The sequence below is a fragment of the Coccinella septempunctata genome, chromosome 2 (assembly GCF_907165205.1).
Source record: "Coccinella septempunctata chromosome 2, icCocSept1.1, whole genome shotgun sequence".
In the NCBI taxonomy this organism is placed as follows: Eukaryota; Metazoa; Arthropoda; class Insecta; order Coleoptera; family Coccinellidae; genus Coccinella; species Coccinella septempunctata.
In genome coordinates, this window is record NC_058190.1 from 42014330 (window position 1) to 42041010 (window position 26681).

A 26681-nucleotide genomic window follows, 5' to 3' on the forward strand; every position below is an offset into this window, starting at 1 on the left:
GTTTCAAGGATAATTATTTCTCACAGATCAAGAATAGATGAATAATCGACTCGATAAATATAGTTTCTGTGCCACTGTGTAAAAAAAGTGTTTCGTACAAATCGTACAAAAGTTTCATTCATGAATGTAAAGAAAAACATGTTTTATTCAAAAAGGGTATTTCATGAAACTGCTTTGGATCCTTCTTCTTAATTTCTTCTTTTTTATTCGATCTCGTCATTCTCCGAAAAATTTTTAATATCTTTTATATCGAACATGTCGTTTACCTAGTTTTGACGTAAAAATATATTGACATACAAAGAAAAACCCTATAGGCAAATGAATTTTAGCCCACTTAACAAATCAAGGGGTCAAGGGTCCCAAGGGGGTATCAAAGACTTCAAGATTCAACAAGAAGTTGTATATGAACTGACATTAAAATTAACAAAGCTTTTCATACTTAAGGTAACACAATATTTAAGAGACAAATAAAAAGAGAATTGATACCTATGCTTTTAATTTAATAAAATTTAATTCAATTCAAATTTAATTAAAATCAAGAAATTTTACTTATAACTTTTTTCCATTCTGCCTATATTCTACAATTTTTCAACTAGGTACCTTTTAGAGACCAATCTGATTTTATTTTGAAAGGTTTTCCGCCTAGGATTATGATTATTTTTCACATCATAAAGTTAATTTCTAGCCTTTCATTCTCATTTTGTAATTGCATTGACAAATCAAGTGGATAAGAGCCGGTTTATTCACCCATCGTTAAGGCTATTGGAAAGTTAAAGCAATAGCTCAATAAACCAACCCTGATTTTTAGAAACCTAAACTTCTCTCAGTAACAGGGTAAACGCTGACTGGTTTACCAGTTTATTGACTTATCACCTATCGTTAAACCTTTCAATAGCCTTAAGGATAGAAGAATAAAAGGTTCTTAGATGATAAAATTCCGCAAAAGATCAGGTACCCACTCAATAAAGAAGAAGGGTTACGCCTAGGCTTAGGACCCCGTATAAACTAAAAAATGCAGGATATATATTTTGAATCGTAGACCTTTTGTAAGGTAGATCGTGAGAATATGATGTGGGACGCTACGAATTCAATAACACTAACTTGAAGCACAATATTCAACAGTATTCAAAAAATCAGCTAAAATATCATTGCCAATATGCCAATACAACCCCTATTACTCTTTATGAGGTTAGGTTTGGGGCTCTACTCTGTAATCTGTGGTTTGGGGTTGCCACAAAGCTATTAGATCCCAGAAACCTTCTTTATCCTGTGTTTGCGTATTTCCGAAACACCGCCCATTTTGATTGCGGTTGGAAACATGCGTAAATATACTTTGTTCAACTGATTTTTTCTTTTAAACTCATATTTTGAATGAATCCTTATTTTGAAATAATCAACCTAATCACAAAATTTTAGTAATTAGTGACTCATATTACTTATCGATCTTTTTCAATTAACTAATTTTGGACCAGTACTGAATAAAGATTTATCAACAACCAGTAGCTATGCTTAAATAGTGGTGAGTATTGAATTTATGTTATTATACATATCCATTCCACGCCTATTATGTTATGAGCGGTGGCGTGATTTTATATGTCTAATAAACTTGTTCATTAAACTGGCATATAGTCATTTGTGTATTACTCGTATGAGTCGTATGTGTTCACATACACGCGAGAATAATTTTCGTAGTATAAATGGAAAAACTTGAAATTAGCGTGAACTTGAAATTAGACATACACATCATAATCCCTGTACAGTCTGTCCCAGAATGAGTGGATAAGACTGACTTTCCTCATAGAGGACATCTTGGGAGCTCTGGATAAAATACGAAAATTATTTTCTTTCCAGAAGAAACGTAATTTTTTTCTGAACAACGATGGCCACATTATATGTTACTGATTATCAAAGTAACAAATGAAACAAATATTTTTACGAGGCCTACCGATAGATATGCCGCAAATTGTATGAATAGGGGTTGTCACTTTTTGGGGAAAATATATTTTCCATATATTTTGCAAAACTTTAGGGAACAAATATTGTATGAAATTGTATCAGTGTTATTTTTTATTAAGACCCTCATCATAGACTACACTATAAGAAAAGAAATTATTGAATCTCATTTGTTATTTTATTATACTCAATAATCAATCATATGATGAGATGTATGTGCGAACAAACAATGTAGTCTCAAAATATTTCTCGTATACAAGGTGGTCCAACCAAAACTTAACACCTTGATTTTCTGACTTCAAAATGAAAATGTGGATTCGAGGGGAAACAACTTCTCCTTTTTCATTGCAATAACTTTAACCCCCTAACGGGGGTGAGCACAACCATTTGATTCTGACTAGAAATGAGGTGTGTTGTGATGACCAATTTTTAAGATCGTGAAGAGTACTATCTGACCCTAAAATTTCTCTTCAAAATATCAATCGATAATGATATAACAGAGACAATAGTGAAAAAATTTATTTTACTTCATGGAAGTGAATGGTTCCCATTTCCAGCATTCGATAAACTACTCACAAAAGTAAGTATTCTTCCACTATTTTACCTGTCATTTCGTTATTGATGGAAATTTTGAAGCAAAATACAGAATCAGATAGTTCTCAATAAGATCTTGAACATAAGATATCGCAACACCCCTTATTCCTTATTCAAAATCAAGAGGTGGTGCTCACCACCATTATCAGGTTGCAGGTTTTCACATTTTCCTTTTGAAGCCCAAAAATCGAGGTGTTAAGTTTTCGTTGGTCCACACTGTATATAGGAACTTCTTGCTTCCTTAAAATAATTCGGTCGAATGGTTCGATTTTTCCACTAATCTGAATCTTTATCCGCCTGAAGATGTTATTAATTGAAGGGGAACACGTGATATGTATCATAAAACTCAATACGGTGAAAATTAGTTCCTTAGTGAAGTTCATTTGAACTAGTTGAGATACTCCAAGATTTCCCCCTTCAAAGGACTCCAACTAGGACCAATCACCGCATCAAACGCAGGAACAAAAAAGCGTCTTTGTTATTTTCCATTCCCCCACATTATATTCGCGAGACCTTTGAAATAGCCGAGCTTACCTGCATAGCCACTCGATGTCGCAATGCTGGGACGCTTGTTAAGGCCGTTCTTATTATGGTCGAGGACCCCGAAGCTGAAGTTCAAGCACTCTGCAAATTTCAGGGCAGCAGGAAGATGGATTGTTGGGGCCCTTCAACTGAAATATTAAATCGCAACGTAGCAGGATTTATTCCCACTGCTCCGCATGAATCTATCGGATGTTCCCTGATGTATCGCTAAGAAGCTCGAAATCGATTTATTCGACGGTGGGCCAGTAATGAAAAGGATAGCCCATATTCAAGACTTGGAAACTGATATTCCAGGATGTCCAGTGGATGTAGAATATCAAATGGAAAAAAGATGTTCATTGGAAAGGAGATATTGAATGAATTAAGGATAAATATCCTATAGATTTAGTAGATCTAAGTATATGACGTATGGTGAAAAAAGGACTTTCAAAAAATTGAGTATATTATTTCTTATTTCAATAAATAAGTCCAATGGATAAAAGATGATAAGTGGATGAAAGATGTTCAATGGATTAAGGATGTCCATTGAGTAAAATATGTCCAATTAATGAGGGAATGTTCAATAGATATCCGAGGTGTTTCTAAATTGGAGGTACAAAGGAAAAATAGGAGATTTCTTGAGTATCTTGATCTTCTTTATTGCAAGGCTCTGCCGAGCTATGGGAAAAGCATAATTACCGTATATGCGAACTTTATCGTTGTCAACAACTGTTTCAATCGCTAGAGGTGCACTGGTTCATCTCTCAGATGGAAGTAGAGAATTTGAAGTGCTGCAGTGTCTCTCTATGGAGCAATGAAGACGTGCCTAAAGGTTTCCAGCTAGCCATGGCATGACTGCAAGTTTTAAGGGTGTTTTTGGTTCTTTTTATACGATTTTGTATTTATCAATCTGTCTTGTCAAGTTATAACTTGTCCTTTTATTTCCGATTTCTTCCCAGACATTCTCAGAATAGAAATAGAAATAACTTGCTAGGTACTATACCGGGTGGCCCACCCCAGACGCGGCGCTCATTTTGAAGGAGTAAATAAAGATATTTTGAAAATCTTTTCTTGTGGTGTGTGTAGGGTTTTCAAAAGCACAATTGAAAACTATTGTCATATATACAGGGTCAAAATGAAGATCAAAGTTACACTTTTTTAAATGTCACACTCTGTACTTGACCGCAAAAATGGGATGGCAAGCTCAAATTATGATGATTCTCTTCAGACCTCTTTATGCCTTAGAAGGACCATTTACGAGATAATGGCGAAAATGGTTTTACTAGTTTCGAATTAAAAATCGAAAATTATCACGTTTAGATGTAGGAAAATTTTATGGATATAGTTTCGAAATTAATTTTTACGTTCAACGAGATATAGAAATACCGGATGTGCTATTTGAAATAAGAAAGTTTTCGTCGATTATTTGTAGTTGATGTTTGAGAATTAATTATGATCACTCTACATATTCCAGAGTTGAAATTTTCTTTTATATGTAGGAGTAGCCAACTTATCTACTCGAAAAAACTCTGTCTGTATCGCTGGCGTAACTAATTTCTTCATTAATTGCTATTTAAAAAAACTCCATATTTTCGATTTTTCGCCATTATCTCGTGAAGGGTGCTTCTGAGCTATAAAGTAATCTGAAGAAACTCATCATAACTTGAGCTTGCCACTCCATTTTTGAGGTCAAATATAGGGTGTAACATTTAAAAAAGTGTAACTTTGGTCTATATCTCTGTTTCGAACACTCTGTATATATGACAATAATTTCAGATTGTGCTTTGGGACATCCTACACACACCACAAGAAAAGATTTCCAAAATATCTTCATTTACTCCCTCAAAATGAGCGCTGCGTCTGAGGTGGGCCACCCGGTATACTTTTCATAAATGGAACTAAAGAGAAGTTGTTCCCAAGGGTTTCGTAGACTATGAATACTTGTTGTTACTATGGCAAGTCAGTTTGTCGAATCTACGATTTCATTCAAAATAACCACAGTAGTTCTTCGAAAACCCCTCACAACCCTGGTGCTAGCATTCTAAAATCAAACACCCAGTACACCCCGAGGACAATTTGTATTTTTTTTTTCATCAGATTTCCTTTACGCACTGTTTGCCATGGAGCAGAAACCATTTTCTGTTTATACCGCCAGTTTCAAAGGAGACAAAGTTTCCTCGAAGCCGCAGAAGAAATTTAATCGAATCCGAGTACAAAATATACCGCCAAAAGATGAGCGAAAAGGACAGGAAGACTTTACGCCCTAATTTCTAGTTAACAAGTAATAAAGGAACAATTATCGCAGTGCCCCTCGCTGTAAAATTCCCTTATAATTTGCATCCATCAAGGAATAATTAATCTTACTCTGAGTCACTGAATAATTTAACTCCCAAGACGAAAACTGTGGTACTTAAGTTGAAAAACTGCAGTTGGAATGGCTGAATATTCCATTCCTCACGCCAGAAAAGTTTATCATAAATAAAATGAACTCCAATTAAAATAACGAAATTACGTAGAAGTTGTAGATTTTAATCATCAAAGCCACGAAAATGTTGATTTTTTGTAGTACGAAATTATTTTCGCATCCAACTGCCAACAATTCGAAGGAGAATGATCTATGTTTTGAAGTTAGGAGAATTTCTGGTAAGGTTTATGCACTCATTGTGAAATCAACCTGCCGAAACTGAAAAAAAAAGTTTTTTTTTCCGTGGAATTACCTTCGGAATTCACAACTTCAAGGATTTCAAAACCCCATATTTCCTTATCTCAGTAAACCGCCGAATATTTCAGGCGTTATTCGAATCCCCACGAGCAGCAGGGAGGATCAAATTTTCACGCAGAATAAGTCTTCGCATCTACAAAAGCATCCTTCTTCATTAGCGTTTGTAGGTCAGATTCTCTTCAGGTCATTGTGGTATGCATGCTTGCTTTCTGATGAGGTTCTATTCAGTGATAATCTGAAGTTGAATTATATTTCTGAGGGTTTGCAAGTTTACCGTAGGGATGAGCCATTACATTCCACGGTTGCACTAGGAATTGTCTTCAAGGGCGGACCTAGAGAGTGATGATAGGTGTAATTATCACCCTCCACTCACAAATCTAGCAATAATTAAAAGTTTGTGTATAACTAGAAAGAAGTAAGGTCGTTAATGTTGTAACGACGTTGCCACAACTAATATTAATTAATATCACAAAAATGCAGAAAATAATTGAAAAAGAGAGATAGATGAGTATCAAGCGTGCTATTCAGAATTGAGGGCCACATATTCATTGTAAGTAAATTTAAAACATGTTTCATGGGAACTCATTTTACCTGAATGTTTCCACAATCAGAAAGATTGTGAATGAAGGGGGTAACAAAGAATTTCCTTCTATTGGGAGACCCAAAAAAGGGGTAGAATTTGAGGACCTTATTTTAGGGGAAACAGAAGCAAAAAGTTAGTACAGTGTTAAGGATTTTCGATGAATGTCAATGTCAATTAATGTCCTATACCTTGTGAATGTCTTAAGTTAAGATATCAATAAATTTATTATATCAATTATATCAAAGAATTTAAAACAAACAGAAATTTCATACAAATTGACAATTGACAGGGCAACTGGCTCATATTCATGGTTATCACTACCCTTTAGTGTAGTGCAGAAAAGGGTTGGTTGTGTTTCTGCATATTCAAATTGACCAGTCAAAAAAATCCATTTGGATACATAACCGTCCTGTGAAAATATCAGGAAGGGTATGCAAAATTTCATTCGCTCAAAACACTATTATGTAGTTATTGTATAAAGCTTCTAGATCAAGAACAGCATGAGTTCTGTTGCAGCCATCCTATCGGTAATTTTTTTCATGACCTTTAGTAGACTAAAAATCTATTAATAGGATTATTTTGATATTTCATCCATAAAACACCATTTATTCGTATTTATAAGCTGTGAGATTCTAACATTTAATATTTAGCCATCGCTAACCAAATTGGCATAGCTTCGAATTAATACAAAAAATTGAAATTTCCTTTACTATTGATAAAATTCTATACCAGGTAAGATAAATCGAAGATATAACTGGAACGGTAAGAGGTCAGCATAAACTTTTGTGAGAATTTTTAGCATTAAACTTCATGAAGAGACAACCTTTCCAGCTATAAATTTGAAAAATTGCCCACGTATTTCTTCACTCAATGATTCGTTCAAAGGAGAGGAGCACCAACCTTCTTAACCGAACTAGTAACATTAAAAAAAATGTTCACAAATATTTTGGTACCAAATTTTGTATCTGAAGCCGCATCATGTTTTGATAATTCTGTTTCTGCGATTTTTATCCTCATATTACCTATAAATTTGGAATGTGCCTTTCGTCAATCAAAGTTTTGGACACTTAAATTTCAATCACACTCGAAAAACACTAACATGTTATGAAAAAACATGAAACTTCATATTAAATTTCTTCATGCAATAAACATTTCAAAACTTTCAGTAGGTTATACTATTTTTTCATGCATAGAATTGGCCCTCTCTTTCCAAATAGAAAATGAAAAGAGTCTAATTTCAAATTGGATACCAAAATAGGGATCCACCAAAAAAAGTTCCCCAAGTAGTGTTCAGTGGCTAAAAAAAATTATAGGAACCCCTGATCTATGTCAAGCGTTCTGACGAGTACGAAAAAACGCATCATTTCCAATGTAGAACTCTGTTTTCTCATATACTTCCTTTGTTTCAGACTTTCTGCGTGGTGTCGAAGCGTTTTCGAAAAAACTACATCCACAGATTCACCGCAACCAATTCGTTCTTCTTCTTCAGTCCGTTTAGTCGTGTCAGAAAAACTTGTATATATTTGAGTACGAATCAGTTCTTCGATTATATGGTTATGGCCACCATTTTACTCAACTGTGTCTTCCTTGCCATGGCTGAAACAATCGAAGAAGCTGAGTGAGTATTGACTTATGAAGTCAGCATAGATCCTTCTCAGTTTTTCTTCTATAGTAAAAAAAACGCAAGATATGATTTAAATAAATTATAAATGATTAATTTAATTATTCGTCTTTCTGTGGCACAAGACTCACAATAATCTTTTTTACAGGTATATTTTTTTAGCCATTTACACGGCTGAAATGTTAGTCAAGGGTACTGCTAAGGGGTTCATATTGAACAAGTACACGTATCTCCGGAATCCATGGAATTGGCTCGATTTTGTAGTCATCACCAGCGGATACGCCACCATCGGGATGGAGTGGGGGAATCTGGCTGGATTGAGGACCTTCAGGGTACTCAGAGCGCTCAAAACCATCTCAATACTGCCCGGTGAGTACAATTATTATTATTGATGAAAGCGTGGAATACACAGGATGCCATTAAACTGAAAAACATGATGTCAGGATTAATATTGTCAATGGAAACAGTGATCATTCAAGTGTGAAAATTGAAAAGAGATTGCACTGGTTATGAATTTGTGATTCCAAATTAACATCAGAACACATAACGGTTTCGCTGAAACATAATACGGGGATGTATTGATATCTAGTTAGCCTAGACCAGTTCCTTGCATAAAAAACATTGCGTTACCATAGCAACGAACAATAACTCATGAGCATACTCATGAGAAGTGTCAGTGTGAAGTTTGAGGTAAACCAGAGTTACGCAATAAATTAAAGAATGAAGATGTCCACCGAAATTGTGAAAATCGAAAATTGTAGTATCGAGCCATCATCAAGTGCCTGTATTTAAAAGGGTTAAGAGGTAAGCAGATTTACGAAGATAGGCTTAATACCCTTGTTGATCAATGTCCTTCGTAAGCCACCGTGAAAAACTGGACTGCAAGCTTCAAAAGAGGTAAATTTTCCATTGAAGATGATGACCGATCGGGAAGGCCAGTTTCTGTGCCAGTTTCTGTTCCCCGAAAATATCGATGCAGTTCATGACATGATTTTATCAGAATCATTGAATATTTCATACGAACGCGTTCATCATATAGTTCACGTCAATTTGGACATGAGAAAAATTGCTGCAAAATGAATCCCCAAATATTTCAATGTTGACCAAAAGCATGCAAGGGTAGAAGCATCGCGTTCGATCTGTTCTCGATTTGAAAACGGTGTAGACTTCTTCAACCGAATTGTAATTATGGATAAGACTTGGGCACATTTCTACGATCCAGAAACAAAGCAACAATCGATGGAGTGGCGACACTCTGGTTGTCTAAGACCTTAGAAGTTTCGTGTACAAAAATCTGCTGGAAAAGTTCTTGCTTCAGTTTTTTGGGATTGCCATGGAGCAATCATGATTGATTTTTTGGATAAGGGTAGAACAATAACCCGAGATTACTATTCGACGTTACTGATCACTCAAGGGGAAAAAATTAAAGAGAAAAGAAGCGGAAAGCTATCCAAAGGTGTTTTGTTTTTGCAGGACAACGCCCCTGAACACAAATCTCATGTTGCCATGCATAAAATTCGTAATTTAGGGTTTGAATTACTAGAACACCCCCCTTATTCACCAGATTTGGCTCCATCCGACTAGGGGCCTGTTCCGATATTGCTGGTAGTACTGGCCCGCAATCGAATAACAATAGAAATCGAACGACTGGGCCAATAGGCATCCTTTCTGAAATACTGACAGTACTGTTCAGGAATATCGGAACAGACGGTATTATCTCTTTCCTCAACTGAAAAAAAGTTGAGAAGGTCGTAAATTTTCTTCCAATGAGGAGGTAATAAAAGCTGTGGAAGTCTGGTTTGCAGAGCAAGAAGAATCATTTTTTTTAAGGTCTAGGGACGTTGCAGGTTCGCTGTAATAAATGTAACCAATTAAGAGGAGAATATGAGTAATACAATATTTTGACATTGAAATTTTGTTTGCTTCTATAGTAGGCTAAGAATTTTTCAAATTATCCTCGTAACTCACTGTCTTATATCCAGATATGCTGTGAACCGCTCATTCAAGGCAGTCGTCAGGACAGATTTGCACATTCCTCGTCAACAGGGCGTTCCAAATCTCTCAGTGATTTCAAGAATGATTTCGTCATTTTATCATCAACGGTTTCTGAGCAAAAATTTCCTCCATCGTCATAAAAACATACTGGGAAGTGATCTCCCTTACAAAAACTATTTTTTAAAGTAGCGTTCGACTGAACCAACCATTTATGTATCAGATTTAAACATGGGCATTTCCATGGATTTCCAGCCAATTCTATAACTTTTATTGACAGTTTTTCCAGTAGAGTTTGTGGTATAAAGTTCAAGAAATTAGCGTTCAAGTAGAGCACATCCACACGAAACTTATTCGGAAAAATATTGGAATTCAGTTCTGTTAATTTATTGTGCCTCAGACTAATTATTTCTATATTATCGAAGTGAATGAAAGTTTTCTCTCCTATATGTTTTATGTCGTTGTAATCTAAGAATATATCTTTTAAGTTTGCGGTGAATTGAAACGTATATTTGTTGATTTCTTGTATTTTGTTGTAACTGACGTCTAGTAAGGTTAAATTAGGGCTGTAAGAGAACCACAAGGAGTCTATAGCTGTCAGTTGATTCCTTGAAAGTATAACCTGTTTTAGTGCAGTCATGGCGGCAAAAGTTGAAGGTTTTATTTCGGATATCTGGTTTTGGAACAGACTTAGATCTACTAAACTTGGCAAATCGTTGAAGATACCACCTGAAAGGGTTGTCAAATTGCCGTGGTCGATGCGAATGACTCGAAGTTTTGGCAGATTCTCGAAAGCACTCATAGATATATCCCTTATGCCGCAGCCAGTGAACGATAAAGAATTCAACTCGGGTAAATCGTGAACTGCATGATCACCAATTCTGCTAATCTTTTGATCCACGACGGAAATTTCAACGACAACCTGATCGAACTGCTTCTGCTCGAAACATCCGTAAAAGTTTTGTTTCGCGAACATCTTGAAGTAGGGCACTCTCGATTTTGGAATTACACTCACTTTTATGTTTTCGAAAAAATCGCACTCGTAGCACTGTCCACCAGCTACAATGTTGATCAGTATGAAAACTACGGAACTAAGGAAATACATTGCGATGGCTTATACTACCGATAATTAGATCTAATCATTGCACTTTATATTTCGATATATCGCCACGAAGTATTCATAATTTCATTTCAATAATTGTGACTGCGACTGCAAATTAAATAATGCTGCTCATTTCGTCGAAGCGTTTAAATCTATTTATACCTTATCACCCGCATGATATCTCTTGTTTTGCAATATTCTCTAAGAGCCAACAATTTATGTCTTTCGCTTTAATTTTAAAGCTTCCTTTAACCCCTTCGAAAAATGACACTAAAGGAAGCTTTGAGCTCAAATAAAGCTAACGAAAGCTGACCTTCGAAAAATTCTGAAAAAGATGTGTTCAGATAAAAATTCGTCAAGACCGAACTGCTGCATCGAGCTCCATAAAATTTTCAGATTTATAACTAGAAGAGTTGCTCTTTCACAATATGTATGACATTTCCATCTACGGTTAAAAATTGGACTGCAAGCTTCAAAAGAGGTGAATTTTCTATTGAAGAAAATTCTGTGTCAATGCCCGAAAATATCGATGCAGTTCATGACATGATTTTGTCAGACCGTCGAATTGGTCTGAAACGGATATCTGAAGCATTGAATATTTCATACGAACGCGTTCATCATACAGTTGAAATCAATTTGAACATGAGGAAAATCCCCAAATATTTGAATGTTGACCAAAAGCTCGACCAAAAGCGTGCAAGGGTAGAAGCATCGCGTTCGATCTGTGCTCGATTTGAAAACGATGTAGACCTCTTAAACCGAATTCCTATTATGGATGAGACTTGGGTACATTTCAACGATCCAGAAACGAAGCAACAATCGATGGAATTGCGACACTCTGGTTCTCCAAGACCTAAGAAGTTTCGTGAACAAAAATCTGCTGGAAAAGTTCTTGCTTCAGTTTTTTGGGATTATCATGGAGTAATCATGATTGAGTTTTCTGATAAGGGTAGAACAATAACCGGAGATTACTATTCGACATTACTGGCTACTCTACAGAAAAAAAAAGAGACAAGACGCGGAAAGCCATCAAAAGGTGTTTTGTTTTTGCAGGACAACGCCCCTGAACACAAATCTCATGTTGCCATGCAAAAAATTCGTAATTTAGGGTTTGAATTACTAGAACACCCCCCTTATTCACCAGATTTGGCTCCATCCAACTATTATATCTTTCCTCAATTGAAAAAAGTTAAAAAGGTCGTAAATTTTCTTCCAACGAGGAGGTTATAAAAGCTGTGGAGGTCTGGTTTGCAGAGCAAGAAGAATCTTTTTTTTTTTGAAAGGTCTAGGGACGTTGCAGGTTCGCTGTAATAAATGTAACCAATTAAGAGGAGAATATGTAAAGTAATAAAATATTTTGACTGACATTGAAATTTTGTTTGCTTCTATAGTAGAATTTTTCAAAATATCCTCGTAACTCACTGTCTTATATCCAGATATGCTGTGAACCGCTCATTCAAGGCAGTCGTCAGGACAGATTTGCACATTCCTCGTCAACAGGGCGTTCCAAATCTCTCAGTGATTTCAAGAATGATTTCGTCATTTTATCATCAACGGTTTCTGAGCAAAAATTCCCTCCATCGTCATAGAAACATACTGGGAAGTGATCTCCCTTACAAAAATGATTTGTCAAAGTGGCGTTCGACTGAACCAACCATTTATGTATCAGATTTAAACATGGGCATTTCCATGGATTCCCAGCCAAATCTATAACTTTTATTGACAGTTTTTCCAGTAGAGTTTGTGGTATAAAGTTCAAGAAATTAGCGTTCAAGTAGAGCACATCCACACGAAACTTATTCGGAAAAATATTGGAATTCAGTTCTGTTAATTTATTGTGCCTCAGACTAATAATTTCTATATTATCGAAGTGAATGAAAGTTTTCTCTCCTATATGTTTTATTTCGTTGCAATCTAAGAATATATCTTTTAAGTTTGGGGCGAATTCAAACGTATATTTGTTGATTTCTTGTATTTTGTTGTAACTGACGTCTAGTAAGGTTAAATTAGGGCTGTAAAAGAACCACACGGAGTCTATAGCAGTCAGTTGATTCCTTGAAAATATAACCTGTTTTAGTGCAGTCATGGCGGCAAAAGTTGAAGATTCTATTTGGGATATCTGGTTTTGGAACAGACTCAGATCTTCTAAACTAGGCAAATCGTTGAAGATACCACCTGAAAGGGTTGTCAAATTGCCGTGGTCGATGCGAATGACTCGAAGTTTTGGCAGATTCTCGAAAGCACTCCTAGATATATCCCTTATTCCGCAGCCATAGAATGATAATGAATTCAACTCGGGTAAATCGTGAACTGCGTGATCACCAATTCTGCTAATCTTTTGATCCACGACGGAAATTCCAACGACAACCTGATCGAACTGCTTCTGCTCGAAACATCCGTAAAAGTTTTTTTTCGCGAACATCTTGAAGTAGGGCACTCTCGATTTTGGAATTACACTCACTTTTATGTTTTCGAAAAAATCGCACTCGTAGCACTGTCCACCAGCTACAATATTGATCAGTATGAAAACTACGGAAGTAAGGACATACATTGCGATGGCTTATACTACCGATAATTAGATCTAATCATTGCACTTTATATTTCGATATATCGCCACGAAATATTCATAAATTCATTTCAATAATTGTGACTGCGACTGCAAATTAAATAATGCTGCTCATATGACGAAGCGTTTAAATCTATTTATACCTTATCATCCGCATGATATCTCTTGTTTTGCAATGTTCTCTAAGAGCCAACAATTTATGTCTTTCGCTTTAATTTTAAAGCTTCCTTTGACCCCTTCGAAAAATGACACTAAGGGAAGCTTTGAGCTAAAATGAAGCTGACGAAAGCTGACCTTCGAAAAATCCTGAAAAAGCTGGGTTCAGTTAGAAATTCGTCAATACCGAACGGTTGCACCTAGATTCATAAAATGCTCATATTCATTACTAGAAAAGTTGCTCTTTCAGATATTTATCACATTTCCATCTACGGTTACTTGTATCCAGAGATAAACGGCTCGAAAGTTGAACTTCGAAAAATTCTGAAAAAGATGTGTTCAGATAAAAATTCGTCAAGACCGAACTGCTCCATCGAGCTCCATAAAATTTTCAGATTTATAACTAGAAGAGTTGCTCTTTCAGAATATGTATGACATTTCCATCTACGGTTAAAAATTGGACTGCAAGCTTCAAAAGAGGTAAATTTTCTATTGAAGATGATGACCGATCGAGAAGGCCAGTTTCTGTGTCAATGCCCGACAATATCGATGCAGTTCATGACATGATTTTATCAGACCGTCGAATTGGTCTGAAACGGATATCTGAAGCACTGAATATTTCATACGAACGCGTTCATCTTATGGTTCACGTCAATTTGTACATGAGAAAAATTGCTGCAAAATGGATCCCCAAATGTTTGAATGTTTACCAAAAGCGTGCAAGGATAGAAGCATCGCGTGCGATCTGTGCTCGATTTGAAAACGATGTAGACCTCTTAAACCGAATTCCTATTATGGATGAGACTTGGGTACATTTCAACGATCCAGAAACGAAGCAACAATCGATGGAATTGCGACACTCTGGTTCTCCAAGACCTAAGAAGTTTCGTGAACAAAAATCTGCTGGAAAAGTTCTTGCTTCAGTTTTTTGGGATTATCATGGAGTAATCATGATTGATTTTTCGGATAAGGGTAGAACAATAACCGGAGATTACTATTCGACATTAGTGGCCACTCTACAGGAAAAAATTAAAGAGACAAGACGCGGAAAGCCATCCAAAGGTGTTTTGTTTTTGCAGGACAACGCCCCTGAACACAAATCTCATGTTGCCATGCAAAAAATTCGTAATTTAGGGTTTGAATTACTAGAACACCCCCCTTATTCACCAGATTTGGCTCCATCCAACTATTATCTCTTTCCTCAACTGAAAAAAAGTTATAAAGGTCGTAAATTTTCTTCCAACGAGGAGGTTATAAAAGCTGTGGAGGTCTGGTTTGCAGAGCAAGAAGAATCTTTTTTTTTGAAAGGTCTAGGGACGTTGCAGGTTCGCTGTAATAAATGTAACCAATTAAGAGGAGAATATGTTGAGTATTAAAATATTTTGACATTGAATTTTTGTTTGCTTCTATAGTAGGCTAAGAATTTTTCAAATTATCCTCGTAACTCACTGTCTTATATCCAGATATGCTGTGAACAGCTCATTCAAGGCAGTCGTCAGGACAGATTTGCACATCTCTCGTCAACAGGGCGTTCCAAATCTCTCAGTGATTTCAAGAATGATTTCGTCATTTTATCATCAACGGTTTCTGAGCAAATATTCCCTCCATCGTCATAGAAACATACTGGGAAGTGATCTCCCTTACAAAAATGATTTTCCAAAGTGGCGTTCGACTGAACCAACCATTTATGTATCAGATTTAAACATGGGCATTTCCATGGATTCCCAGCCAATTCTGTATCTTTTATTGACAGTTTTTCCAGTAGAGTTTGTGGTATAAAGTTCAAGAAATTAGCGTTCAAGTAGAGCACATCCACACGAAACTTATTCGGAAAAATATTGGAATTCAGTTCGGTTAATTTATTGTGCCTCAGACTAATAATTTCTATATTATCGAAGTGAATGAAAGTTTTCTCTCCTATATGTTTTATTTCGTTGCAATCTAAGAATATATCTTTTAAGTTTGGGGTGAATTGAAACGTATATTTGTTGATTTCTTGTATTTTGTTGTAACTGACGTCTAGTAAGGTTAAATTAGGGCTGCAAGAAAACCACAAGGAGTCTATAGCAGTCAGTTGATTCCTTGAAAGTATAACCTTTTTTAGTGCAGTCATGGCGGCAAATGTTGAAGGTTTTATTTCGGATATTTGGTTTTGGAACAGACTTAAATCTACTAAACTTGGCAAATCGTTGAAGATACCACATGAAAGTCTTGTCAAATTGCCGTGTTCGATGTGGATGACTCGAAGTTTTGGCAGATTCTCGAAAGCACTAGTAGATATATCCCTTATACCGCAGCCAGAGAACGATAATGAATTCAACTCGGGTAAATCGCGAACTGCGTGATAACCAATTCTGCTAATCTCTTGATCCACGACAGAAATTTCAACGACAACCTGATCGAACTGCTTCTGCTCGAAACATCCGTAAGAGTATTTTTTCGTGAACCATTTCAAATAGGGCACTCCCGTTTTCGGAATTACATTCAATTTTATGTTTTCGAAAAAATCACACTCGTAGCACTGTCCATTAGATAGAATGTTTATTAGTATGAAAACTACGGAACTAAGGAAATACATTGCGATGGCTTATACTACCGATAATTAGATCTACTTATTTCACTTCATATTTCAATATATCACCAAGAAATATTCATAAGCACATCTCAATAATAATTATGACTGCGACTGCAAATTAAATAATGTTGCTCATTTCGACGAAGCGTTTAAATCTATTTATACCTTATCATCCGCTTGATATCTCTTGTTTTGCCATGTTCTCTAAAAGCTAACAATTTATGTCTGTCGCTTTAATTTTAAAGTTTCCCTGACTCCTTCGAAAATTGACACTAAAGGAAGCTTTGAACTCAAATAAAGCTGACGAAAGCTGAACTTCTTAAAATACTGAAAAAGCTGAGTTCAAGACCGAACGGCTGCATCGAGCTCCACAAAATTTTCCGATTTATAACTAGAAGAGTGGCTCTTTCAGAATATGTATCACATTTCCATCTACGGTTACTTTTATTGAGAGATGAACGACTCGAAAGCAGGCCTTCGAAAAATCCGGAAAAAGTTGGGTTCAGTTAAAAATTCGTTTAGACCGAACCTAAATGGATGAAATTCTCAAATTTATTATCAGAAGAGTTCCTTATTCAGAATATGTATCACATTTCCATTTACGGTCACTTTCATTGAGTGATAAACGATTCGTAAGCTGACCTCCGAAAATTCTTGAAAAAGATGGGTTCAGTTAAAAAAAATTCGTCAAGACCGAACGGTTGCACCGAGATGGATGGAATTCTCAGATTTATTACTAAAAGAGTTGCGGATACTTTTATTGAGAGATAAAATTCGCATTTAAGGGTGCCAGCTCCACATAGCTCAAGAGTCAAAATCTCGGTCAAAATTCTGTCTGTTAGTATAATGAATTGTAATAAAAACGTAACAAATTATAGCATCCTTCCGGTTTGGGCAGGGTGATAAACAGAATAAACAGATACAAAATGCCCGTCTCCACCGTTTTAGTAAACAATAATTGAATTTCGAACTTTCTTTAGTTCGTAGAAATTCTATAGTCCATTCAAGAATGAATGACATTCCAGTAGTCCTTGAAATTAAGGAAGAAGTATCCGGTCACAAAGGATCATTTCTATAGTTTCAATCACAGAACTGGAATATATAAATATAACCTGGAAAAGTATTTGAAAAGAAAAAATATTCAAATTCAGACCATATTGATCAGCATTCAAAATTGATGCCGATGATGATGTTTCCAATTTGAACGATTAAATTGAGAACATAAACAGCATAGATTCACATATAAAAGGTCTATAGATCACTGTTTATTCACAAAACCAACCTGAATTCCGCAACACAGTTGGCTATTACCAATTTAAATTCGATTTTCTATAGCAACAAGAGATGTCAATCATTCTTGAATGGACTTTATTATGCTAAGAATTCGATGATTGCTTGCAGAAACGCTGCAAACAGCCATCAGTAAGGTTCTGCTATCTTAACAAACTAGGGATGCCCTACAAACTAATAATATTTCATTAAACTTTTCTCACCTTTCTTTCAGTTGATATCCATTTCTTTAGTCCAATCGAGCACAAAGCCTATTCACTTTGATCTTCTTCTTTTTTAACGTTTTAATATAAAGAGTTGTCATTTCATCGTCATGATTTTCCAGACAAGTGGTGGAATACGAATTGGGAAAAAAGCACAACGGTATATTGGGATCGCTACAATAACTAGAAGACCTCAAAGTGACATTGTTAGTGTAAATCCAATAGTGGATTCTGTCGAGGCAGGGACATTTCCATGGATTACCATCCAGAGTCAAATCTTTCACAGAGAGTTTCTTGAGCACCTCGTTAGATAAATAGTTGAGGTAGTTAGCGTCGATCAGAAGAGATCTCACCGATAATTTATTCGGGAAAACGTCTTCGTTCAACTCCTTCAGTCTGTTGTATCTCAGTCCCAGATATTCCAAGTTGTGGATGCTCAAGAATGAACCTGATTCGATGGTCCTAATTTCGTTGTAGTCGAAGAACACCTGTTTCAAATTCGACATGCCAAAGAGGGCTTTGCTTGGAATTATTTCTATTTGGTTTCCTTGAAAATCCATTATTTCTATATTGGTGGTGTTGAAGAACCAGGAATTTTCCCAAACCTTGATCTTGTTATTCGCCATGAAAAGTCTCTTGAGGTCGGGTAAATTAGTGAAAGCCCCCTCCTCGATAGAATGTATCTCATTGTCGTGAAGCCTCAACATTCTCACTGTGGGAATTGCATCGAAGACACCTGCAGGGATGTTTGTGAGGTTACCGTAGGAAATTTGTAGGTTCCAAATAGTTGGCATGTTCCTGAACGCTCCCGGAGATATCTTCTTGATGGGGCAACCCCAGAAAACCAGTGTTTTCAGCCGGACCATATGTCGTACACATTCAGCGCCTATATCTTGAACATCCTGTTGACGCACGTAAACCTCCGCAAGAGTGAGGTTCCCGAACGATTTCCTCTCGAGTATACCGGAGAAAGAGGTTATGTTGACTTCTTCACCATATCTGGTCTTTGTCTTCAAATTGATGTTATTGAAAGATACACATTTTGTCGCTCTAGTAACTTCCGAAAAAATTGTAATCACTAATAAAATCGTACTTAAAAAGCGGAACATTTTCGTTGGGAAATCATTCATGTCTGTGATAACAATTGGGATATTAGAACTGACGGAAGAGGAATTGATAAGTAGGTTCGTCGGAGAAACCAGTATAATATTGATAGAGTGAGATGGGGGCCGTGGATTCCCCGCGAACTGATTATGACTCAGTTTGTGCACACGTCATGGAAAATTATGCAGAAAAACTATGGATTCTTCAAGAAGTTTATTACCAAGACCAAGGTATCGAAAATTTATCGGATTGTTGACCTAACAATCCAGCATCAAAAGAAACTTTGTAAGGACCTCTACTCTTCCCAAATGCTTAGCCAAAACGGAAACTTTTGGCTAGCTTACATTCACACCTTGTATACAACGAGAAGAGATTTCAGAAAAAACCCGTACAAGATCCAAGCCAAGAATAATGGTTTGCATATGAGGGTGAAGATCCAACTGAAGTGATGTTGAAGTTATAACTTTACTATAGACAGGTTCAGTCAATTTTCAGCTGTCCCATTTCATTTGCTGCTTAGTTTATTTGAGACAGGGCAACCAAATTTCTATTGGAACATTTCCGTTTAATACATGAATCTTACCACTAGTATCTTGAAATCATATTACGTTTCTCTTTCAGGTCTCAAAACCATCATCAATGCGTTACTTCACTCGTTTAAGCAATTGGCCGAAGTCATGACACTCACCATCTTCTGCCTGATGGTTTTCGCCTTGTTTGCTCTCCAAGTTTACAAAGGGGAGCTGCGTAATAAATGTGTGCTCAAGATGGATAATCACAACGCATCCTATACAGTCTGGTTCAAGTAAGTAAGATCATCTTGTGTTTCGCTTAGTCCATTCAAAATTACGGAAAATATAGGGAAAAGAGTGAATGCAGCTCATCTAGACCTTTCAGGAGAGTTGTTTCTTTTGTACTTTAGGCCATTAGTTTCGAAGATATAGGGTGATTTATGGATCTTGGCCTTAATTTTCGATATAACTTGAGAATGAGTGCATAAATCACCCTGTATCTTCGAATCTAATGGAATATACAGCTACTACTAATTTTCTGAAAGGGCTAGATGACACCCATTCACCTTTAAGTGGCTGTATCTCCACATAATCAAAAACTTCACTAATAAGAAATTTTTTTATTTTATTTCGAGGTGCAGATTTACATGTCTCTGTTCGATGATTTCCGGTGTTTCTCACGAGGAAAACAATACATTCACTACGGTATAGATCGGACACTGCAAATCTGTCAATATGTCAAACGCGGCGGGGTTGCCAATGCCCAAATAACACGCACTTCAAAGATTTCACCCTTTATTACCAAATCGACCTTCTGGTCCCATTTTCCCGATCCGTGATCTTTTCCCATTGAATTATCCAGGTCAATAACACCTGAACCATCGACCGAGGGAGGTTCGGCATAATTAAAACGTAAGCAGATTGCATGTTTGCGTTTCCACATCAATTTCGGAAACTGAGCATCTGCTGGGCCAATGATGGCGCTTCGTTGCCCCTGCTTCAAACTGTTAGTTTCTATCATGTTCATCATTGCTAACGCCGAACGGTGTACGCGGCGAAAAAAAATTGAATCCATCGTGTCGGATATTGCGGTCGGAGCAGCTGGTTTGAAGTTTTATTGCCTCGATATTTCATGAACGATAGTCCACATGACCTACGGTATTTCACGAAACGTTTTATAAATTGATAACGTTTCGAATACATGGGGCATTTTGGCGACCTGGGATTAAATCAATCCCTATGAATGTTTCACTGAATAACGTCATTGTAGGACCGCAGTTTGGGGATGTAAATGTAAATAATCCAGCAACATGATACTCTCGCAGATCGGGATTAGAAAGGCTGCGATAAGTTTGCGAACATTTTCCATGTCTCTGAGAACATGTTCGGGAAATCAGGTTTTGGATGTCTTCCACATGTGGTTTGACCTGAGGAAGAGTCAAGAAAAAGGATTCGTAGACAGCTAAAGGCTAAAGAAATAGAATACCGTTTGAGACCGATGGGAGAAATTTAAGATGGGAAAAGTACAGCCTTGGGTGTATGGGGTTGATCACCTCACCTTGAACGCAGCAAAAACTAGTGCAATTTTTTTTAAACCAATAAATCCTACAGAAATTCACCCAAAGAAATTCAGATTGCAAATGAAACTGTAAAGACAGTTGGGAAATATCGAAATTTCAACATTTTCATGTACAGAAAATCGTCATAAAAATGAAAATAAAACGGGAAAACGTCATTTTTATGACGATTTTCTGTACATGAAAATGTTGAAATTTTTTAATATTCTGACAGTGAGTATTTTCCTTTTTTCCTTGGCCTGTCTTGCTATACAGTTGTCTTGCTCAGTCTGCTTTGATGTTTAATGTTGTTTTCGGTGTTTTTATATTTTTTTATATTCTATTCTGTATTTGTAATGTATTAGATTGATAATTTTAGTAATTTATATGAATATTATGCCATCATATTTTTATATTATCTATGTCACTGTTTATAACATAATTTTCCATTTTTTAGCCTGAAGAAAGCACAATAAAGTGCCGAAACGTCGTGAAAGAATAGTTTCTTGTGTTTGTTCCTTGGACCGATATTTCCCAACTGTAATTATTAATTGGAACGAGATTTTCCTGTTCGTACTGTAAAGACAGTTTCGTCAACCAGATTTTTAGACTTAACCATAGACCAAAACATTCAGTGGAACCTGCATATTGAGGGTTTGAGAGGGAGATTGAACTCGGTTCTTTATTCTCTGCGATTATTGAAACCTTTAAACCAGGACACTTTAAAAACTGTGAACTTTTCGAGTTTTCAGTCAACACTAAGATTTGGAATAATTTTTTGGGGAAATAGAGGGGAGGCCAACGAACTATTCATAGTGCAAAAACGCACTCTTCGAACCATTTTGAATCTCAAACCCTTAGAATCTTGCAGAAATCGCTTCCGATAGAACAAAATCCTCAATTTGACAGATCTCTACTTGTATGAATTAATTATGTTTTTCTTCAAGAGCAAGAATTCGATTAGTCACCGGAAATCACGTAGCGAAAGGAATTTAAATTACAATTACCCAAAACATCGGTTGACTAAATTCGAGAATTTCATATCAGCATTAAACAAGTTGCCCCCAATAATAAAAGCAATAAATACCGAAAGACTGTTTAAAAATCAGGTCAAGCAATTATTATTGGATCTGGAGCCATATTCCTTGTCAGAGGATTATTGTCTTGTATATTTCTTTCTTCTTTATATGACGTATTTCTTCTTCACAATCTTGTATTGTAATTTATGAAATAAAGGGATTACCCTTTATAATTTTAAAAAAACTTAGTTTTTAAACCACGACACTTACTTCGCTATCACAATATTATCTTCAGGTGGTAGAAGGTAAACTTCAACTTCACCCTTCTATATGTAGGTAATCTGTTTTAAGTGACATTTTTCCCTGAAAAAAAGTTAGATTGTCACGGCAACAACTGGGAAAAGTCTAGTTTCAAGAAGTTCAGTGGTCACCATTGAACCAGGGAATCATTATTTTGAAATCAAATGAAAGACAATCACTATTCGATCAGAGTATTAAAAATATATCATGTAGTATAAGGGGGCGTTCACTTAATATGCGGCAAAAATACTGGAAGTGGTTTCTTTTCCGAAAACATTACTTTTTCTCACGTTTTCATTGACAAAATTGATAGAGCAAGAGTTTTCATTCAAAACGAGAAAAAATGAAGTTATATCTACCCCAACTCTTTGTTGAAGTGCTGTTTTTAGGAAATACCACCCTAAATTAGCAGCTCGTATCTTCCATCTCTGAAACTTTGGTGTACTTATCAAAAAAATTCATCGTAGTATTATGTTCATATTCCAACCATTTCCAAGAAAATTGGCCTGAAAGAAGTAGAACACAGTATGACGCATTACCTGTAATAAACCGATCGTCAAAACTTAAGTTTTATTTTGTTGAGATAAATTCATCAGAGTAAAGCAAAACCAAATCCCTTACTCATTCAGAATTCCCGACAAATATAAATATGTCAAATGCGATTGGTTTATTAGTCAACAATATTAGTGCTGGCGGTCGAAGTGTTGAATAACATACCCCAGCAGTTTTCGACAGTGATAACCATATTATGTACTTTGCTATTGGAACCCATATACTGTATATAAGCATCTTTTAGGAATAAGATATTTTCTCTCCGTTTGAGTTAGTTCTGGTTTGATATTCATTGAGAGTATAGATCGACCTCCGTTAAATCGATTGAATCAATATACAGATTGTTTCACAAAGTGCGTTTCATTGAAGAAGAATTTATCCTAAACCAACCTAATTTCCAACAGGTTATCGGCCCAGCTTGCTCTGTTAAAAATAAATTCGCCGATATTAATTGCGAATATACCTTTCGTTTATAAAGTTAATCAGTGAAATAATAAGAAGTTTCCTTCTACTATTAAGAATGAAAAATTTGGTAGTGAGTGAAGTGAAGTGAACTCGGTTGAAAAGCAATATGTGCGTAGTTAGCTGATGATCAGCGATGAGTCCTACGAAAGACCACGAAGTCTTTTCAGTCAGTAGCAGAGTTGGATCAAGATGCAACAATCCATCACAAGGGGAATTAAGGAGCTAGAGAATGGGCGTCTTCTCTTTTATATTGATCAACAGCCTATAAGGTTTTTCAGATAAGTAAAACGAAAGCTCGTTGAAACTAGACAAAATCAATTTGTCTGTGACTGTTATAAAATTTCGTAAAAAGGAATTTTCTCAATGATAATTATCATTGAAGGGCATTATTATTGAATTTTGATTTGAAATTCCCTAATTAAAATTAAATTGAAAAGGATTTGAATTTTGAAATTGAATTAGGTAATCAAGCGAAATATAAATCGGACTCAACCAACTTAGAAGACATTTCATCAAAAAAAAAAATCCTTACGAATATATCTAAAGAGTAGGTAGTTTATGAACTATCTGAATATAACATAGAATATGGAATTTGCCTTAAGAGTCAAAACACAGTAAAGATGACATTTAAGGAATATTAAATTTTTCTTTTCGAGGTCAGTTACATTTATATAATGTGACTGAATAAAAAAAAAAAAAAATAATAAAAAAATTCAATTCTTGTATTCTTGAAATGAAGAGCCTGAAACATAATTTCATAAGTAGTAATTGATAGTTTTCCGAAATCGGGACATTTCTTGTGTATTTGAATTAAATGTTTTGAATGCATACATCGTTGCCAATATTAGATTTCGAACCAAAAAAAAAAAATAGTGAAATTGAGATTGAGTGATTGAGTATCATTCAATATAGGAACCAGCTTCCGCATTTGTCTAAGCAAAAATATCATTTCAGGAGAAGCTGACATAAGTTGAAGTTATTTTCTTTGATTGGTGAAAGTAAAAAGTAGAAGTTCTGTTCAAGGACATAAAAATAGGTGTTCATGATCATTATCGGAAATATAGCTTGAAAATGAAATGAGTATTCAATTTATTTTGAAATATTCTAAAGGCTTCATAAAAAAAAAAATATTTCAATTGAGTCTTCAATTATCTGAATAAGAATTGAAATATATAACTTTCATGACCTAATCTTCATATTATTCACACTATCATATGCTACTGTAGAAGTTCGAAAGCCAATCTCTTTAATGGTGAAAATATTATAGATTGCTGGAATAGCCAAATACCTGAATATGTCTGTCTTCTAGATTGGTTGTTGAAGTCTGATTGTTGAGTAATTTGATTTATATTTCATTACTTGGATGTTTCGAAGAATCTGATTCTCGATAAAAAAAAAAAATTCATAAATCACTTTAAACGACTGCATATCTTGATAGAAGCTTTTTCTTACAAAAAGGGATTCAATTGAGTCTAGAGTCTTGCTTAAATTATGATTCGAAATAATTTTAATCATTTCAATACCCTGAAGAATAATGAAGTTGTTGAATAAAAAAAAAAACATTTGAATAATAAAGGTACTTTTCGAATGAACTAAAATCACAGCTGATAAAAATGTGATGATGATTATAAGTACTCAATTTATGAAAAAGGTGGAGTGACTCATTTCGTATCCAAAATAAATTAGAGATGTGATGATTATAAATTACAATATCATATTCACATTAACGATTCTCTCTAATATTCTATTGAATTTGAATTTTATTAAACTTTGAATAATTGCTAGTCAAGAGCTGATTAAAAAAAAAAAAATCATCTATCTACCTTTCTGAAGAATGAGATAAAAAAATCTGATAGTGAACTAAAATCCAAAATATAATGCAATAACAAATTGGTATGAACTCTTTTGAATTGAAACCAGTAGGTGGTTTAAAAGAAAATACACAGCAGTCATGGAAAGTCATATAGTTGATGCAATAAAACGCAGGTACGGACTTTATTGAGTTGATAGCATGGCTTCATGTAGAAATCTGATAGTGATTGAAAATCAGAAATTCGGTGAAGTGAGAAACTGGTGTGTTTGATTTTGTATCAAAACCAGTGGGTAAACCTGATAACGATAAATCAGGTAACTCGAAGGTAATTGAGAATGAAACTGGTGAGTTTGATTTCGTATCAAAACCGTAGGTAAATCTGATAACGATAAATCAGGTAACTCAAAGATAATTGGGAATGAAACTAGTGAGTTTGATTTAGTATCAAATCCAGTAAGTAAATCTGATAATGATAAATCAGGTAACCCAAAGGTAACTGATAATGAAACTGGTGAATCTGATTTTGTATCAAAACCAGTAGGTAAATCTGATAATGATAAATCAGGTAACCCAAAGGTAACTGATAATGAAACTGGTGAATCTGATTTTGTATCAAAACCAGTAGGTAAATCTAATAATGGTAAATCAGGTGAATGAATCGATAATAATGGAGAAAGAAACTGGTGAACCAAAACCAGTAGGTAAATTTGATATCAACACTTTGTCGAAAGCGAAAGAACGTGAAAATTTATGAAATGAAATTGGTACAATTAGTATATGAGAACAAAGTGATTGTGATGAATTGGCAATTTAAGGTGGAGGTTAATATGAATCTCACAAGAGTGAATTGGGTTGAATTTACCCAAAATGAGGAAAAAGTGAAAGAATGTCCAGAGTATCGATCATGAAAATTTTTAAGTTATATGTGCTTAATATAATATAACATTCCAAAATATTTCTATGAAATGAATGAAATGTTGAATTGATATCATTGGTATTAATCAATGAAATTATTATTATTTTTGATGAATAAATAATGGTCTTTATTGAAGAGAATGAAAATATTGTTAATTGCAAATGGATAACAAGAATTAAAAATGATGTAATTTTTGGAAATCCATTTAAATATAAACGCGATTTGTTTCCCGGGGCTTCAAGCAGCGATAGTTGATTAGATAATGCTGAAACTTTTGAATCGGTCGTCAGAATTTCAAGCTTCAGATACATAGTAACACTTGCAATCGATTAAATTCATTGATACATCATATAATATATAGATGTCTAAACTTTCTCTTCAAATATCTGATTAGTTAAATAGCTTATTAGAGCAAGAAATTCTTAGGAAGGTTCCGTAAGACATCGATTGTGAGGACGGTCAATTTCGTCAATTGAGTAAAGCCCTCCCTATACGTAGGAGTTGAAACAAAATTCGAAAAAGATCTAAAATGATTTCGGTTTTCGAAATTCATACTGATCGATGC

At 35.3% G+C, this 26681-nt stretch overlaps 3 protein-coding genes across 8 annotated transcripts in view; 1 reads left to right on the forward strand and 2 right to left on the reverse strand.

Annotated features, from left to right (window-relative positions):
• LOC123308066 (sodium channel protein 60E-like) overlaps window positions 1-26681 on the forward strand; it is a 176680-nt gene that overhangs the window by 79833 nt on the left and 70166 nt on the right. For 3 of the 4 annotated variants that reach the window (XM_044890598.1, XM_044890600.1, XM_044890599.1), the window contains exons 1-2: window positions 19102-19213; window positions 19605-19788. In XM_044890598.1, coding sequence (XP_044746533.1) covers window positions 19102-19213; window positions 19605-19788 — 296 coding nt within the window. Of the gene's footprint in view, window positions 1-7783; window positions 7993-8143; window positions 8365-19101; window positions 19214-19604; window positions 19789-26681 lie in introns of those variants that run through there. The other variant, XM_044890601.1, reaches the window with a different exon arrangement.
• Window positions 8280-19072, reverse strand: LOC123308067 (phospholipase A2 inhibitor-like). Of its 3 annotated transcripts, none has more exons than XM_044890604.1 (2): window positions 9964-10996; window positions 8280-8419 (listed from the first exon to the last, which is right to left on the reverse strand). In XM_044890604.1, exon 1 carries the CDS (start codon window positions 10961-10963, stop codon window positions 10010-10012), a length of 954 nt encoding a protein of 317 aa, XP_044746539.1. In that variant the 5' UTR covers window positions 10964-10996; the 3' UTR covers window positions 8280-8419; window positions 9964-10009. The 3 variants fall into 3 exon arrangements, with proteins under 3 accessions (XP_044746539.1, XP_044746537.1, XP_044746538.1); XM_044890602.1 differs by lacking the exon at window positions 9964-10996 and adding an exon at window positions 17880-19072 and having other exon boundaries at window positions 8281-8419; XM_044890603.1 differs by lacking the exon at window positions 9964-10996 and adding an exon at window positions 15261-16644 and having other exon boundaries at window positions 8297-8419.
• LOC123308069 (phospholipase A2 inhibitor-like) lies at window positions 12377-14223 on the reverse strand. Its single transcript, XM_044890606.1, has 2 exons — window positions 12512-14223; window positions 12377-12394 (listed from the first exon to the last, which is right to left on the reverse strand). The coding sequence occupies exon 1, from the start codon at window positions 13638-13640 to the stop codon at window positions 12558-12560; it is 1083 nt and encodes a 360-aa protein (XP_044746541.1). The 5' UTR covers window positions 13641-14223; the 3' UTR covers window positions 12377-12394; window positions 12512-12557.